The 18321-nt window shown below is 32.7% G+C and overlaps 1 protein-coding gene across 1 annotated transcript; it reads right to left on the minus strand.

Annotated features, from left to right (window-relative positions):
• Positions 1 to 6203: 6203 nt before the first annotated feature.
• LOC115973365 (nicotianamine aminotransferase 1-like) lies at positions 6204 to 11232 on the minus strand. Its single transcript, XM_031093624.1, has 7 exons — positions 10820 to 11232; positions 8518 to 8857; positions 8098 to 8316; positions 7771 to 7830; positions 7108 to 7263; positions 6927 to 7020; positions 6204 to 6485 (listed from the first exon to the last, which is right to left on the minus strand). The coding sequence occupies exons 1-7, from the start codon at positions 11089 to 11091 to the stop codon at positions 6361 to 6363; spliced, it is 1266 nt and encodes a 421-aa protein (XP_030949484.1). The 5' UTR covers positions 11092 to 11232; the 3' UTR covers positions 6204 to 6360.
• Between the last annotated feature and the right edge of the window lie 7089 nt (positions 11233 to 18321).

Genomic DNA, 18321 nt, shown 5'->3' on the forward strand with positions numbered 1-18321 from the left:
GTTACTTCTTTAATATATAGTCCACCATATTATACATTCTAGTATACTTCAGTCGTAGTGTTGATTCAGTAAAATTGTTTTACAGCACGAGTTACCACTGTTTAAGTTAGAGGATCAGTACAGTCAATCTGTATACTCTGTATAAAAGAGCTACTGATTCAATAACACATACCACCATTTCAATTAATAAAGCTTTATATCAGGAAAGTTCTAATATTATAACTTTACAGCGAAAACGCATTCACACAAACAAGAAATTAGTAACATTACTAAAAGACAATGGTACATACAAATGTAGAAAAAACTCAAAACTCCTAAGTCTCAATCACTAGCTAGATCATTCTCCATGCTTAATTTATTTCAAAATTGAAATAGACTTCTTTGATTTATAGAAATTTACCAACGTTCAAAAACATGAGAATAGGAACACCAATAACAAATCAGATACTAGCTAAAAACAAGGTACAATACTTGATTGGCCTAACAACTCAATCATATACTCCCTAAAGATTGTGAACTACGTACTTTGATATAAACCAAATCAGGATCTGATATGGTCAAGCACCCACGTCCACCATCTCTACACGTACTGCTTGCATCAGACAACAATGTTAGATGTAGTTCAATTAATTCCTTGAATACAACTTTGGACGACTCCAATTGATTGAGATATTCCACCATATACAATTGCTCTTAATGAACGAAATTCAAAGGAAAAAAAAAATTTGAATCTTTTTTTTTTTTAAACAAAAAACTTTTAATTTCAATCATTAAATTTAAAAAAAATTGTGAGAAAAATAAGGGTAATAGTACCCCCACACAATACCGTAGACATTGCATGTGGCACTAGGGTATTGCATAAAATCCTAATCCGCCAAAATCCAATATTATTAACAAAATGGATTACAAATGGACACTTAAGCACGATTGAAATATTATAAATAAAGACAAACAAAATCAACGACTAAGAGCTCCTTCATAATATATATGAAAAATTTTTCATATACCCAGAATAAAAAATTTATACCCAAAATTGAATATTTATACTTAAGCACGTACAATTCAAATATATAAACTGAACATTTATACCCAAAATCAAAACCCTAGATTGACGGCCGAAATACCCTAAACCTAAAATCGACACCCTAAACCAAAAGTAGGAAGCCTAAAATAGAAATCAAAACAAACAATTTTCAAAAACTTACTGTTAGTCGCCCTTGCGAGAGTGTGTGTGTGTGCCACCGATCGATGAGAAGGGAACGGAGAGGAGGAAGAGCGGAGGGAGGAAGGGGATTCACATAGGGTGGAAGTGAGGTAGCTTGAGATCGGTGAGAGTGGTCTGAGATCGGTGAGGGGAGTGTGTTGGATCGGTGAGAGTTGTCTGGGATCGGTGAGGGGTTGGATCGGTGAGAGTGGTTGATCTGAGAGCGAGTGTGAATTTGGGGAGTTAGGGTATTTTTGTGTTTGGATGAGGGAATTTTTTTTTTTTTTTTTTGTTTTTTATACTGAAACTTGAAGCCGCGTTTAAAGAAACGCAGCTCCAAACATGTAGAAGCTGCGTTTTTTAAACGCAGCTCAAGCTAAATGTCTAAGCTGTGTTTTAAACGTAGCCCCAAACTTGTAAAGGGTATTTGAAGCATGTTTGAAGCTGCATTTTTTAAACGCAGCTCAAGCATTACTTAAAAAATAATAATAATAAAAAAAAAAAAAAAAAAAACTCGGACAGGACTGAAGCCGCGTTTTTTAAAAACGCGGCTTCAGTCCTAGGCAGCTAAACACAGCCTGACCGGGAAAAAACGCAGCCAGACCAGGGGTGGAGTCGCGTTTTTTAAAAACGCGGCTCCAGCCCTTCCTTTGAGCCGCGTTCATTAAAAACGCGGCTCAAGGGAGAAGCTGTAGCCGTGTTTTTGAAAAACACGGCTACAAAATGCGGCATCAGAGCGCGTTTTTTGTAGTGTGGGGTCTCAACGCAGGAGTGGTTAGGATACTATTATAGTAATGTCTAGATAGGAAAGTCTCATCGATCATCCCCTCTAACCATTTTTAGTTTACCAAAAATAAAACTACAAACCACTTGTGACTCGTTGATCATTCACGTTACTGTCCCTACCAATTGTTAGACAGTGAAACGGGCAACAATATTGTTAGGGTCATATTTTATATTTTATTGTAATTAGCTAATCTTTTAACAAAATACACCTTACTTGTAATTGGGTAGATCTAAGATGGGTTTAGTACTTCAAGAAACATGTTGTTCAAGTCAAGTATTAAAGACATGAAGATTGGTCCAAGAAACAAGTGAATAAAAGTTGTTCATTAAGTCTCGATAGATGCCTGCTATCAAGACTTAATATGAAGCTCGATAAATAGCTTGATAGTAGCTCGATCTATCGAGAATTACGATTTCAGAATTTCTAGTTTTGAAATCCGACCTAGACTTTTGTATTTGTTTAGGGTTTTTTTTTTTTTTTCCTCACAACTCTAGACATATATGAGACTTATTTTAAGATTCATCATACGTGGACACAGAGACCAAGAGACTTATTTTCTTTGTGTGAAGTTACTACGTTTGTATACTATAGGGTTTTGTAACCAAGTGCTTCCTGATCTTCATTGTTGATAAAGTTAAGAACTTTGCAGCCAACAATATCTATGTAAGTTGCTAGAGTTAGTCACGTACTGAGATCCGTGCAAAGCGCTAGTCACAAATTGGAGGTTTGTACATCAAAGAAAAGAAGGCTACTACAAGATCAAGTCCAATTAGATATTAGAGTAAAAATTCAACTATAGGTTGGTATTTCAGGATAGAACAGAGTAGTTGGTAAGATTCCTTATACTTGTAACAGTTTGATTGTTGATTAGTAGATTTTTAGGAATGGTAACCTTAAAATCACTCCATGGGATTTTTGCTTTGCGAGGTTTTTCCTATTTATCAACAAATCACTGTGTCTAATTTATTTTCCGCTGCACTTAGTATTTTTGGTGATTTGTTGATGTCTTCACATTTTGCATACAATTAAATTTAATTAATCAACTTGGTTAATTATTCAATTAACCAGATCAAGCTATCTTAACCCAACAAATATGAAAGCCAAAGATATGCAATCATAGTAAAAACTAAAAAGAAATAGAAAGTGAACTAAACTACCAAAATGGAAAGGAAAATATGAAATTCATCAGAGTACATGGTTCTAATCTAAATCTACCTGAAAAAAGACATAATAATATAGTATGTACTATGTAGTAGTAGTACTAGTATTATTTACCTCCTTGTGGGAAGGAGTCCAGGCTTTGGTGAATAATAATTAAATTCAGCGGAGCGGACAGCGTCAACAATGGCATCTTCGGCAATTGTGGTGGTCCGAAAGCATGGGAAAAGCGAGGGGTCGCCATGGCCAAGAGGCACAGTTGGCCTGGGATCATCTTTGTCAACATTTCTTCTTATATTCAAGAGAACACCATGAACGGTGGTGGTTCCCGACGTTGCTTTCAGCTTTCCGTCCCCCAAAAAATTCCATCTTTCTGCCCCGTTTTCCATTTCTTGGTTCAGCTGGGTTGGGTGTGAACTGAGTGAGTCATATATACATATATATATATATATATATATATATATTGCTTTGACTTCGATGCTGTCGGCCTGTCACTCGCAACTACATATATGCACAGCCCAAAAACAGGAAAAGTGAGGTTGGGAATATTTATATAATAAGCAACTACGTATCCTGTGATCTGACAACGGATGCTTGGATGGGAAGCAAGCTACCTTGACCATCTTTCTAAGTTTTTAAAATGAATTAATACAACAAAATATATATATATATATATATATATATAAATATAAAATAAGCAACTACGTACCCTGTGATTTGATAACGGATGCTCGGATGAGAAGCAAGCTACCTTGACATCTTTCTAAGTTTTTAAAATGAATTAATACGACTATATATATATATATATATATATATATAAATGAATTAATATGACTATATATATATATATATATATATATAAATGAATATTGAGAGTTAACATGAAAGATAAGTAACCATTGCATGTTCTTAGTGCAATGGTCACTTCACAAGTATAAGTGTTTGTGGGGTGTAGGGGACAAGGGCCGGAGTTTAAATCTCCAAGTGGAAGTTTCACACATATATACACTTAAATTAGGTTAGAATAAAAATTCTATCTTGTAAAAAAAAAAAAAAAAAAAAAACATGAAAGATGAGTAGTTAGTGAAATGTTTAATCTCACATTGAAAATAAGAGACTTTTTTTTTTTTTTTTTAACTGTGGTGATTAATTAATTAATATATATTGAAATAGATTTTGGACTAGATCGATATGTGAGCAATGGATAATCAATTTTGTTACAACAATATTCTATAGACTTGCTCTTGGAGTGGATTAAGTTAATTAGCAAGTAAATCGCGTGTTTAAAACACAATTTCAATTATAAACTTAAAATTGTAATACATCAAGACATCACTATAAAAAATAGAAGAAATGGAGATTGGTTTTTGTAACAATAAAATTGAGTTTAACAATTTCAAAGTGAGTGTTAAATGAACTTTCTATTTGACTTTTAAGTCATTCACTTTTTTTTTTTCTTTTTTTCTTTTTGAGAAAGAAGTCATTCACTAATTAAGTGAACTCTTTAAGTGAAATGACTTATGGTGTTCCTTCAACGAGATATAAATAAGTGTTTAAATTATCTTTCATGATTAAGGATATATCAGTTTGTAAGACTTATATAGTAAAATTTGTACTAGTATTATTTCATAATTTAATACCTATTCATTTTGAGAAGAAAAGAAAATATATCTAAATTTGGGGGGCTAGTTCTATGTACATACATGAGTGAATGACATTTTTAACTTGACTATTTAATCGATGCTCCCATTTATTTTTCAGTTTATAATTTTTTTAACTTATGCATCATGGATTCCACTTTTCATGATCTTCTCTATCATTGAATGTCTTACTCTTTTTTTTTTTTTTGTCTATGTTAAATTTGTATGGAGGAAAGTATATCAACAATATCTTACAAGCCTTTTTTTTTTTTTTTTCAGGAGCCCAAAAAAGAAGAAGAAGACGAAAGGCCTAACATAATTCTCTCAAAAATATGTATGTGAGATTTAGAGGAAAATTGACGTTTAATATATATATATATATATATATATTTTTTTTATATATATAAATAGGTAAATTTGAGAGAAAATTTAATTAGATTTCAAATTGGAATTCAATTAAAGTCTAATTTCATGCCATGTAGTGTTCTATCTAATCTAAGTTTTTAATTTTTGATGTTAAGTGAGTTAATTCAATGTAAAAATTGGATTTCAATTAGAGTTTAATTTTGCGGCACGTGTCCCATCTAATCTAAGTTTTTTAATTTTTGTGCCAAATGAGTTAATTTAGTGTAAAAAACGAGGAGTTCAATATAAAAAAAGCCATAAAAAAACATAACCATATATCTAACTCTATGTCTAAAATTAGAGGAAAAGAGAGTTTGAATGATTTTATATTTATGAGCATTTTTTTTTTTTTTTTGGTATAGCTAAAAACAATTCAAATTTATAAATTATTTATGTAATATACTATGATTATGTATAGTCCATTGTTAACTAGGTAATACATACATTTGCTTTTTTAAATCGAAGTTTATAGAAAATTCAGTTAGAATCAAAATTGGATTTTGCTTTTGTTAGCTTTTCATACAAATTAAATTGTTTAGATTTTTGCTATTATTTTTTCTCTGAACTAATGAGCATATTTTTTTTATACTATTTCTATTTAGATATTTTGTATGCTAAGATATTAAATATAACAAACTGTAATTAAGTTAAACAATCCAATGCACCTATCCCCATTCAATTTAGAAATTACTATTTGACCAATTTATTATTTTATTTTGTGTTATATTTAGTAGAATTTCACATAAAATAATTGTGAATTGATATTGTATAGATAGTATCCACTAGTAATTTTCAAAATTATATACATAATAGCAATATAATGAGAAATTTAACGTAACCAATATCCTGAAAATTGCAAGGAAAAATTATTTTAATATCTCCAAATGTTCTAGTCGAACTATGTCATATATATTTAATAACTCGAACTAACGTTAATAGCACCACTACAATTCATCATTTCTGTGCATAAGCACAAATTACATACTAGTGCAATAATGGGAAAAAGCAATTAGTTTTTTCCTTCTCTTCTTCACTTTATTTTCTCTTGTAGAATATAAATTACCAATTAATTGTTTCAGTCTCTCACTTTTTGCATGTGATTTGAAAGGAGACAGTTAGTATGTAACTGTCATACTAGTGCACTAAATTACATACTAGCATAAGCACTAAATCTTATTGTTCTTGGCATGCCTTTGGCAGAAGGCTTTTATCCTTGTAAGGCCATCTTCAAGAATGGAAAGCTCAGTGGCGATAGTTATGCGCAACCAGTTCTTCATCCCCATAGCCATCCCTGAGATAATGCGTATTGTAAATGTCAAATGTGTCACTCAGCTAACACCATTTTAGTGCAACAAATCCCAATATTTCCCTCCCCCCAAAAAAGGAGAGCTTAAACAAAGGCTCTATCCCTTTGAGATCTATATAAACATAAAACATACTTGTAATGTGCATAAATATATATATATATATATATATATATTTATATATATATGCATACTTGAAGTCATACTCGTTGAGAAGCTGAAATGCATAGATAAAGAAAGATTGAAAGCAAGTATAAGACAATGACCTTTAGGTTAATTGACAATGTTTCCAATGGAGATGTACAGGATTCAAACTTTATTCCCTCCACTTAAGATGCATCAATAAAGCATTGAAAGTGTCTTGGCATTTATAAACCGTGATGAATTTGATTTACCAACTGAAGACTCTTAGACTATTTGTGTCTTACCCGGTAGAACGATGACTGATTCCTCTTTTGCCAGCTTGAGGCAGAACTCCATATCATCACCGATGTCTTCCAGTAGGCACAGGTTGATCTTGACCTAAAATTGAAAGTTGGTAACTAAAAGTATATGTATCTGATTTTTAACGAAGGGGCACAAAATATGCTAAATATGTGATTCCCTTACCATTGTGTACATGGAACCTTCAGGTTTATATGGGCAAGTAATGCAAGGGATTTCCTTGATTCTCTCATAACACAAATTTGCAGCTTCCCTTATTATGTAGATGATTTTTGAAAAGAAATCCTCCTTTGTATTTTCTAAGATTTGAGGAATTGCCCCCTGAAACATAAATCAAATTAATTATAATTGTACGAGAAAAAGGTAAAGAATACATGTGATATGTATCATTAGTAGGCTCAATGTCTACAAATAAAATTTAGAAGCAGCTGGGTGGCTGAATATTTATGCAAATTGAAGTAGATGATTCGATTGAAATTTCTTTTATGATGAAAATTTTGCAAAAAAAAAAGTGAAAACATTGAATAAATAAAATTTTAAAACATTACTGTGGGAGTTTGCTTTTAGTAAGAAAACTCTCAACTAAATGAGATCACATATATAGGCTAGGAAATTCCAAGTTACATATTAAAAAGGGTAACAGCTAAAAATTGAAAAATTTGCCTTACAAACGATGCTACTGTAACTGTTACATAATATTGTTGTAGATCATGCATTTGATTTTTTTAAGTGGGCTGTTATAAACTCTAGTAGTGCTTGAAAGGATGAAATATATAGCTAGTAGTCACTCCAGTATGCTCTTCACTAATAGCATCTTATATTACAAACCTGAATGAAGGTTGCAGGATCAGAAGAGACATCAAGGCAGCCCTTAATGCTATCAACAATCTGAGGAAGAAAAAATGACAAAAACTCCATGTAAACAATAATGCTACCCATTAAAACAAGTACAAGGATGTTATATATAGGTTGCAGACTCGTTAATGTCATTGCACATGTATTTCATGAACAAGTTCTATATAAGGAGATCCGTAGTGTTTAAAACATTGGAAAATTGTTCTTACACACTTATTGATATATACTTCATACACACAATGTCCATAATTTGATTAATTTCATGTGTTATATCCACATTTTGTAAGGATGTTCACATACCCCAGTTTTTCGAAGGATGCCATTTGGATCATTTGTAACAAGCCAACCACAACGCCAACCAGGTACAATCCATCTCTTTGAAATAGACCCTAGTGTAATAACGGGTGCAATTGATCCAAAGGTCCCCAGAGGGACAAAGGGATTACTTCCAAAAGTGAGATGGTTATAAACCTCATCTGTAATCACCAGAATCCCAAGCTTTCTTGCTGTCTCTGCAATCTAAAATTCAACAAACCAACTTCCACTAATACCGATTAGGAAATTGAAAAAAACAATAGTATTAATCAACTAATAATAATATGTAAGATGCTGATATATTATGTGAGTAAATATTAATTCTAGAAAGGATCTAATCCTCAAACTCGTGTAGGATTAGTACAAGCTTGTAGCTTTTAACATGAAAGAAGTAATTGAACTCACTTTCTCCAAATGTTGGTGTGAGTAGACATTGCCACAAGGATTTCCAGGGTTGATGATCACCATGGCAACAGTGTTCTGATCTGCAAGAGCTTCAACAGCTTCAAGATTAACCTCCCAACCCTTTTCAGGAAGAAGATCAAAATGGCGAACTTCAAGTCGGCTACAGGCAGCGCGAGCTTCATAGTATGGGAAGCCTGGTCTTGGAAGCAAAATGTTGGCACCCGGACGAGCAAGGACAGTTAATATGACTTCTATTGCTTGTGTGCATCCAATTGTAAGATAAACATCATCTGCTGACAACTTGTACGGGAGGTCCCGAGAGAGATAATCCGCTATAGACCTTTTGGAGTTTAAGCATCTAATTAATTAAATCAGACTAATCTGAATGGTAAGCCATAAACTAATGAGCACTTTTTTTTACACCATTTTATGTATATATATATATATATATATATGATTCTTTGCATTGGCAGCCATAGATAGACAGCATTCCTCTTTCTAACTTTGTCCAAAAACAACCGTATTAATTTGCCTTTTTTAGAGTAGGGAATACCATGTGTATATATATATATATATATATGGAAGAAAATAAAGGTTCCTCTATTATATCTATAATTTTTTGGGGTAATGATACTATGATATCCATCCTAGAATTACTACTTTTATGTGACGTGAATTACCAGGCGACAAAGTTACCATCAGTACAGGTGGACAATCCAAAATGACAAAAGTGAAGATTAAATAAATAAATAAGAAGAAGAAAGACACATCATTTGCCATGTAACATGGAGGAATTGTAGTCAAATTTAAGATGGTGCTGCCTAATGTGACCCTATGTCACAGTCTAATTTGAAAAAATAAAAATACTAGAAAACTATGGTGTTAATATTCAATATCACTAGAGTTATGAGCGAATATAAAAAAATTTACTGTCATGTGTAACCCTGCTATTAACTGTTCAAGGTGATTAAAAAGAAAAAAGAAAAAAGAAAAAAAAGAGGAACCAAGGTTATACCACATGACATAACATAAAGTACTATCACATTTAATGTAAATACTTTCTTATATGACACTATAACAATCTTAACTTGAGAAAGAAATGTTAGAAATCATAAAATTATTATGTTTAACGTGACTTATACCACCAATAGATTTGAAAAAATTATTATGACGTGAAATCCTACTGTTGTTTGTCCAAAAAAAACAAAAAAAAAAAACCAAAAAAACAAAAAAAAAAAAACTAAAGAGAGAGAGAAGAGAGGGGTCCCCATGTGATCTAGCATAAGTTACCAATAAATATAATAAAGTTAGTACATGTGTTATAAGGGTTATCACACACCCAAAAAGTTATAGAGGCATTGTATTTAATGAATTAAAGTGAAAATTTAGAGACATTGCGAAAGTTCTCTGTTAGTTTACCTTAAACATGCAAACTACTTTTACGAAATTTCACCATTTTATCTATAGGAAAATACTTAGGTAGTTTCGGAGTACTACTCCAAGCTCTTGCAAAAGGGGTGGATCACACTATTAAGCCCACACCTTTTGTGATAGTCCAAAGCAGTGATCTAGGACTGCCTAAATTATTTCCTTTGCCTATAACATGAGGCTTTTGGAAATAGTACAATCATGTATAAAATACTAGCCTCATCACACGCCTTCTGCACAGATTTTGAAAATAAGTAAACTGCTAGATTTAGTGTGCTCTAATTTTTAGGGAAAAATGTATCAAACATATGTGCGATATATTTATATAGATTATAGAGAGTGTTAATTTCAGTTTCTTAGTTAGTTTTTTTTTTTTGAATTTTGTTAAATTACAATTTTAACCATATTTTTCTATTTTTTAGGAATAATAATTATCTAATTAGATTATGGCAATTTTTTAAAGTCATAACTAACTCTCTAAATCTTCTTATCAAAACATTAATGACCTGTTTGGATGGAAGAGAGGAAGGAGAGGGAGTAGAATAGAGTTGGTTAAAAATAAGCTAATTTTGTGTTAAATCTACTCTACTCTACTCTACTCTATTCTCCCTCTCCCTCTCTCAATCTAAACGAACCATAAAGAAAATAATAATAATGTGAATATGTGATGATGCCAACAGATTTTTGGCTAATAACACTTTCAATTTCATAAGCATGGAGGAGATGCATGAGTTAATTACCCAGAAAAAAAAAAAGGATAATTACAACTTTGAAGGAACATAAAAATTAAAAAGAATTTGAGTCAGCAAATCCATGGAAGAGAATAATTTTATATAAAAGAAATAATCGATATCACATTTATAGAGTTACGTACCTTCTCGCTGGAAGAACGCCAACAGTTGGTGCATAACAATTGTAGTTAGCTGTTCGAAGGGCATCAACAATGGCATCTTCGGCAATGCCAGTGGTCCGAAAGGATGGAAATGCCGAGGGATCTCCATGGCCAAGAGGAACCGTTGGTCTATCATCATCTTTGTTGACATGAAACATTAACGAGTTGAGAAATCCTCGAACAGTTATCTCAGATGCAATCTTCAGCTCTTCGTTACCCCTAAACCCCCATATCTGCTTTGTCCCGTTTTCCATTTCTTTTTGTTTTTGGTGATCAAGTTGAGTTATGCATGTGATTTTATAGCCCAGACATACTCACACTTATTTAGGCTTTTTAGCTCCATCTTTCCTAAAAATTAGGCCTGAGTAACAATCCATTCAATCCGAGTGACCACACCCCGCATGGATCTGATATTTATTTTCAAGTAGATTCAAGTCATTCAACTATTAAAGTGGAGAGTCGGGTTAGCTGGCCAATTCGACTGCCAAGACTACTGGACCCCCACATATATATATTCATCTATTGTTAGTCTATATATCACATCAAATTTAAAGGTTTTTTTAATTAAGTACTTCAAAATGTTATACTTGTCCTACATATTCGTAAGCATATATACATAGATATACTTTAAAGCCTTTTTTTTTTAATTTTTTTTATTATAGAGAAAATGTTAGAAAATACTCATACTATAAGATGTATGTACTTTAATGTATGAAAAAGTGGACAATTTTTATGATTTATTTCCTTTAATGGTTTATATTTTTGTTGCAAGTCCTTCAATAGTTTATAGGATTTAGAGGAAATAATTTTTAAATTTATTCATAAATGATAAAATAAATTTTGAAGTTTAGTATACAACACATAACAAAGCCTAACTAGCCCAATTCGCCAAGTTGAAATTGCTCAAACTTTCAACCGACCTATCATTTTTATAATTTGGTGGGTTGGCGGTGATTTGGAATTTTTCCAATCCACTAATGGCGGATTGGTTAAAAAAAATTTAATATTGATATTTCATTTATAATAAATAGTCAAGATTATGCCATGTCATAAATCTACTACCAAAACTCCTAATAAAAAAAATAAAAACTCTTAAAATTGTACAAAATATAATCTGTAATTCTCCTTACTTAATCCAAGAAAGACTTGGCTATCAAAAATCCACCTAAGAAGATAATTCACATGTGGCTGTAATATAAAGAAGATGTATATTATCAAGAAAAAAAAGATGTATTATTGGTTGGCTGACACCCCACATGGGTGGCTATCATAGAGGAATAAAAAAACAAATTCTATCAAACTCTTGTATTCTAAAGCATGGTAGAGCTTCTCACGCAGAATTCTAAAAAAATCTTGTATTCTAAAGCATTTCGGAATACTCCAAACCAAATTCTATCAACCTCTTGTACAAATTAGATGTGTTTGTGTAATGAAAATGATATACAACAAAAAGAACTTGGTTTAAGTTCAGTACTTTCAGAGTAAACACATGTCATTATCTCAACGAGTTTAGTGCCACTAGACACATAGAATACAGACAATATAGCAATATAGACAAAATATAAGTACAGTACTTTAGGTGTTGTTCCTTAAGTTCCCTTCTTAAAATTCATCTATATGACTATTTAACTAAGAAATATACTTCTATTTCATGAGAAAAAATTCGCATAACAGAATTAAAAAAAAAAAAAAAAAAAACCTAAAGAACAGCGTTTAAGTACTATATCTAAATCTTGCTCTAGCAATATTATGTGCTTCGTGAGATTTGATTCTTTCTCTAAAAACTTTACCAAAGAAAGGCAAGAAGCCAAAAAAGTGTCCCGTCAAACTTATCTGTGGAATCACCAAAAAATAAAATCCTTTTCAGAATTATCATATATGTGCTGCTGGCTTGTTGTTACTAGTCCGTGAAGGAGGCAGATCTGCTTGAATTTTGAAAAGAACAGTGTCTCATACTCTCATCACTTAACAATAATATAAAATTTTCACGTTCTTTCATTTTTATTTTACCAAGTTATAGGAAAGTTAGCTCCAAATTAAAACCTTGAACAGTATTAAACCAAGTATTTGGATGCGATGTCTATTTGACAAAATTTGGAGCTTTTTATATTTTTAATTGGCAAAATTGTTGGGTTCAAATTTCAAAAACCCATCTAAATTCTAATGCTGACTAGTCCATGCAATTAAGTTATCTTGTTGCATCCTCTAATTATAAGCAAATCCTAGATAATCATTAATTGTTGCTCAAACTTAAAAATTTGTTCATAATTTTCATTTAGTAAACTAAGGTCAATTAAAAGAAAGAGGGAAAGGAACTTTGTTTAATTGAGTATGACTTTTCAAATAATTCCAATTGTAAACTTTTTTAGCAAAGAGCAAATTGTAAAAAGTCTTTTCTTTGGCTAAAAGACTTATAGTTCAACTGGTACCTTTTAGTGTCTTTAACAAAAACAATCAGGCTTTGAATACTCCCTCCCCCAACAAACGAATTATCAAAAAGAAAATTTGTTGCTGTCTACAGTTGTATTAGCTTCAGTTCTGTGAAATTTGAACAATAAAGGCTTTTCCTAATTTGATTTTTTTTTTTTTTTTTCCTATAACGAAGTAAAAAAAACATGCTCTTTTACTTAGAAGAATTTAATATACATCTGACTCAACTTCCGTACTCTTAACGAAGTATAAGCCTAAAAGGACGAATTATTTTACTTTTGATTGGTTCACTAGTGACAAACAAGACCCATTCCTACATTTCAAAGTAAATATACTTACCAGATGTGACTCGATCAAAGAAAAACGAGGGTTTGACTCAATCAAAGAAAAAGCAGCATTATTTAGAGGTATCCGTGTGTTTGACTTCTCTTGATACGTGTGCTGCTAAGAACAATTTTTCCCATGGATATCTTGATATTTAGTATTTGGCGCACCAAACACTAAAAAATATCTCTCATGAGATATTCTAAATCTCAAAAAATTTGATATTCATCAATAGGACATTCTCAAATATGAAAATGTACGGAAAGATGTATAATTTTAATGAATTTTTTATTCTTTTCTCTCTCATATCTTTGTCAGTCTCTTCCTCCTTTTTTTTCTTAAAAACCGATCATAGCTCTCTCATCCTCTCATATTTTCTTCTCTCACCATTAGTTCTCTTCCACGCCGACGCATCACTTCCACGCCAATCTCTCTAATTGTGGTTTTTGTTTTTTGGCCGTGGTTTGATGGGTGGGTTGGGCAATGGGTGGGTTCGGATGGGCAGATCGCCGTCCATCTCAAATCGCCTTGGTTTTTTTTTTTTGGGTGGATGTGGGTTGAGTTTCATGGATTGTAATGGGCTGATGTTGGTGGGTTATGGCGGTGGGTGGGCTGATTTTCATAGGTTGTGATGGGCTGATGTTGGTGGGTTATAGCAGTGGGTGTGGGCTAATTTTGGGTTTTGGTTGATTTTGGATTTTAGCTATGGTGGTCGGTGGTAGTGGGTTGGTTGATTTTGGGTTTTGGTTATGGTTGTCGGCGGTGGTGGATTGCGGTGGTTATAGGGGTGGGCTACTATGGGCAGTGGTGGTGGTGTGCTATGGGCAGTGGTGGTAGTGGGCTGTGTAGTATATATTACTGTCTGAATTTTTTTTAATGATATTTTAATGTGATATATATATATATATATATTATTTTAATGTATGTGATTGAATAATAGAACATCTGATAAATTGTATTGTAAAATAATGTGTTAAAATAATAAAGTAGGTTTTAGGTGTGTCAAAATAACATTTTTTATGGAAGACCTGATGGTGATGCTCTAAACCCATTAAGCATTTTATGCCTTAGAAAATGCCTAGGTATGGGAGTCTCGCATACAATTGAAGGCCGAGCTTTTCTCCAGTTCATCAATTTTCCTCATCCAAAAAGCCCATGAAAGCATAGTTTATCAATCAACTAAAGATAATGGCGTCATATTTGCAGGTCCAATCATGCGCAAGTTTATGAATAAAGCATCCCCTTACAACTTCAAAGTTGGTTTCGTGCCACTACAAGCTAAATAATATGCCATTATTTGAAAAACAGTGTCATACCAAGATATAGAATCCAAGAGAGAGAGAGAGAGAGAGAGAGAGAGAGAGAGAGAAACAAAGTGAGCATTGCGTCCATCTTTGTCAATTTTGCTCAAAAAATGACTTCAAAGCTTTGTCACCACGTTGACACATTCAGTAAACAATTTGGTACTATGGCACCCTACCTCGCAAGATTGAGATATCATACAATGGAAGTATAAACAAAATAAGCTTTTGCACTTGTAATTTCTTCAAAATGGTTAGTATCTTGTTCTTGAGACTTCAAATCTAGACTTGCTATGACAGTATTCAATTCAATCGTATATTGTAACTTGTCAGGATTAATACATATGAGTATATATGACCCAACCTTTTGTAATTCATTGTCTAATCTAATTCATGAGGAAAATCAAGGTTGGGGAGTCTTCATTTTTCACTTGTTTTAATAGTTGAGCTATAAAATAAATAATAATAATAATAACTTTTTGTTTTTAGACCCCTTAAAATTTACAACCAGATTAACCTAGTTATTTAGCCAAATGATTACTTAGTCCAATTATCAGATCTAGGTTAACACAAATATATTATATTAATGTAAAGTGCGGAAAATAAAGAACACAAAAATATGATGACCCAGGAAACCAAACCAGTAAAAACCTGGGGAGGATTTAATCTAGCTATTCTCAAGGTAAACCTAAATCCACTATAAAAGAATTGAAGTTTACACAATAGCGACTTAGACCACTAACATCCTATTGCTACCTCGAGTAGGAAACTTACTACCATGACCACGTGACAGCTCTGAGTCCACAGACTACTTCTTTCTTGAATTCACAGCAAGTACAAACACTCCAGCTTGTGTATCTTTAAGCTTCTTGAATGCAGCAACTGAATGATCACCAAGTTCTTGACATAATTTTGAATCTTGGAAACCCTAAGTATGTGTGAAGACAACCACCTCTTGATCTCACAAAAGATTCACACATACAATATAAGGAGCAACATAAAACGTGGCTAGGGTTTTCCCTTTTATACTTAAGACAAAACATAAAAATCTACACGTTAAACGGGCTTGGACTGAGTTAGAAATTCTGCAGAAAAAATAATCTGCACGACTTTCGATCGATCGAGTCTAATTCTCGATCGATCGAGCTAGATAGAATTGCACTATAAGTTCTGCAGTAACTCGATTCAAACTTTACATAAAACGCATACACTTTGAGCAAGTCTAAACAAGACTTAAAACCTGTTTTAATCATGGTTTGCTAACATTACAAATTAGTGTTCTAATACATTAATTCCTAATCCTTAGAACCTAACAATAATAATAATAATAACAACAACAATAATAAAATAGGGAAATTAACATATAAGGCAAAGTAAAAGAGAAAAGATGCAACATAAAACTTTTTCAAGCAAAAAAGAAAATTGCTTTTTCCATGGCTCCCAATCCCAAACTCATATTGATCCTAACATTACTACTTGCAATTTCTACCATCGTGGCCTTGTGCCATTCCACATGTGACATGGTTAACAGTTAACACCAACACCATTGATAAAAAGAAGACACTTGGCTGTACTACGAAACTCTCCTTCTTCTTTAGTCGAAAATAACACATTAAGAATGTCCCCAGCAGGAGAGTTCTTTTGCCAGAGTTAACACAAACCCAAACATTACCACTTCCTAAATCATATCATATCATATATTATATAATAAAAGTTAGGTTTAGAAGTCGTGGTTGTGCCAAGTGACTGCACCAAATTGCATCAAATTTGTAGATAAAACAACTTCTTATTTGTTCTTATCAACTATATTGTTTTATCACTAATTTTTAGATAAAAATAACAACAATTTTTTAGATAAAAACAACTTCTTATTTGTTTTTATCAACTATTACTTTACCACTTTTTTATTGATGAGACTTAGCTGTGTTATTGAAAGGACTTTTGATTATTTGGCCAACTAATGCTATCTCACCAAATTTTTAAGTTAAAAAAAAATAATAATAAAATTAAAAAATTAAAAAAAATTAAAAAAAAAAAAAAAAAAAAAAAAAAAAACCAACATGCATAGTTAGGAAGAGTTAGACATGTGCATGACTTGGAAGAGTTACATCTATATAATTATTGAGATAAAAATAAGGGTAAATTCCACAAACCTCCCCTGAGGTTTGGACTAATACCAATAAATTCCACAACATTTAAAAAGTGACCATTTTGGTCCTTATTCCCAAATGGTTTGTAACACTGTTACATAACCTCTGTCCTCTCCCTCACCCCTCTCCTGAGTCTTCTCTCTTCCCTTTCTCTAATTCAGAGAAGAAGAAGAAAATTGAAGAACATAACCCACAAAGCTAGCAACTCGATCCAGGAAAACCCACAAAAAGCCAGCGACCACCAACCACTGATCACCAGCAAAACCACAAAACCATCAACCACCAGCAAAGCAATGACATCAACAAAACCCACAAACCCAAAACCATCGACCACCAACAAAACCCACAAACTCATCAGCAATACCGACCACCCCAAAACAAACCCAAAACTAGAAACACAAACCAAAACCCACAAAAATCCAACACACCCACAAAAAACCAAATTCTCTATCACCAATCCAAACCAAAATTGACCCACTACAAAACCCACCACCACAGCACCACCGCAAAGAGGAAGAGAGAAGAGAAATTGCAAACCCACCACCACGGTGCCGAATTTGAGCAGAGGAGATTGAAATGTAGCTGGACATCGCCTGATTCGAGCGGAGGAGAGTGAAACATTACCAATCTAAGCTTAAACATCGCTGAATCTAAGCGGGTTTTTGAAAAATATCTTCAGATCTAAGCCAAAATCATCGGCTCTAAGTAGATCTGAGAAAAATCGTCGTCGGAGCTGAGCGAAGTAGCGCTTATCATTGCCAGATTTGAGTAGAGGATGGTTAATTTAAAGTGCTTGTGGGTCGAGTCGGGTGGCTAGGGTTGCTCGGTTTGGTCAAAGGTTATGGACTCAAAGGAAGAGAGAGAGAGAGAGAGAGAGAGAGGCGATTTTGGAGAGAGGAAATAACAAAGAAGAATGAAGGAAAAAAAAAAAAGTAACGGTGTTACAAACCGTTTGGGAATAAGGACCAAGATGGTCACTTTTTAAAGGTTGTGGACTTTATCGGCATTAGCCCAAACCTCAGGGGAGGTTTGTGGAATTTACCCTAAAAATAATCTTCATTGTGAATGAGTTATAGTATAATATTAATTCCTAATTAGCATAAATGGGAAATCTATAATGTATATTTATCTACTATATATATCAGTTAATAAATATAAAAAAATTGGATATTTGAAACCAAGAAGGGCAATGTGAGTAATCTCGGAGAAGAAATTAATTGCTTTGAGAGAACAGGCCTAAATGGTCCATGCCTAAATACAGATCTTTTGCCTTTTATAG

The sequence above is a fragment of the Quercus lobata genome, unplaced genomic scaffold, assembly GCF_001633185.2.
Source record: "Quercus lobata isolate SW786 unplaced genomic scaffold, ValleyOak3.0 Primary Assembly Scq3eQI_206, whole genome shotgun sequence".
Lineage (NCBI taxonomy): Eukaryota > Viridiplantae > Streptophyta > Magnoliopsida > Fagales > Fagaceae > Quercus > Quercus lobata.

What these genes read in the sequence shown, in the direction of transcription:
- LOC115973365 (XM_031093624.1), bottom strand. Translation starts at nt 11,091, where the DNA reads ATGGAAAACGGGACAAAGCAGATATGGGGGTTTAGGGGTAACGAAGAG. An exon ending in GCATCCTTCGAAAAACTGGG is followed by an intron (nt 7,831 to 8,097) that starts GTATGTGAACAT and finishes TTTCTTCCTCAG; the next exon opens with ATTGTTGATAGCATTAAGGG. An exon ending in ATCAGTCATCGTTCTACCGG is followed by an intron (nt 6,486 to 6,926) that starts GTAAGACACAAA and finishes GCATTATCTCAG; the next exon opens with GGATGGCTATGGGGATGAAG.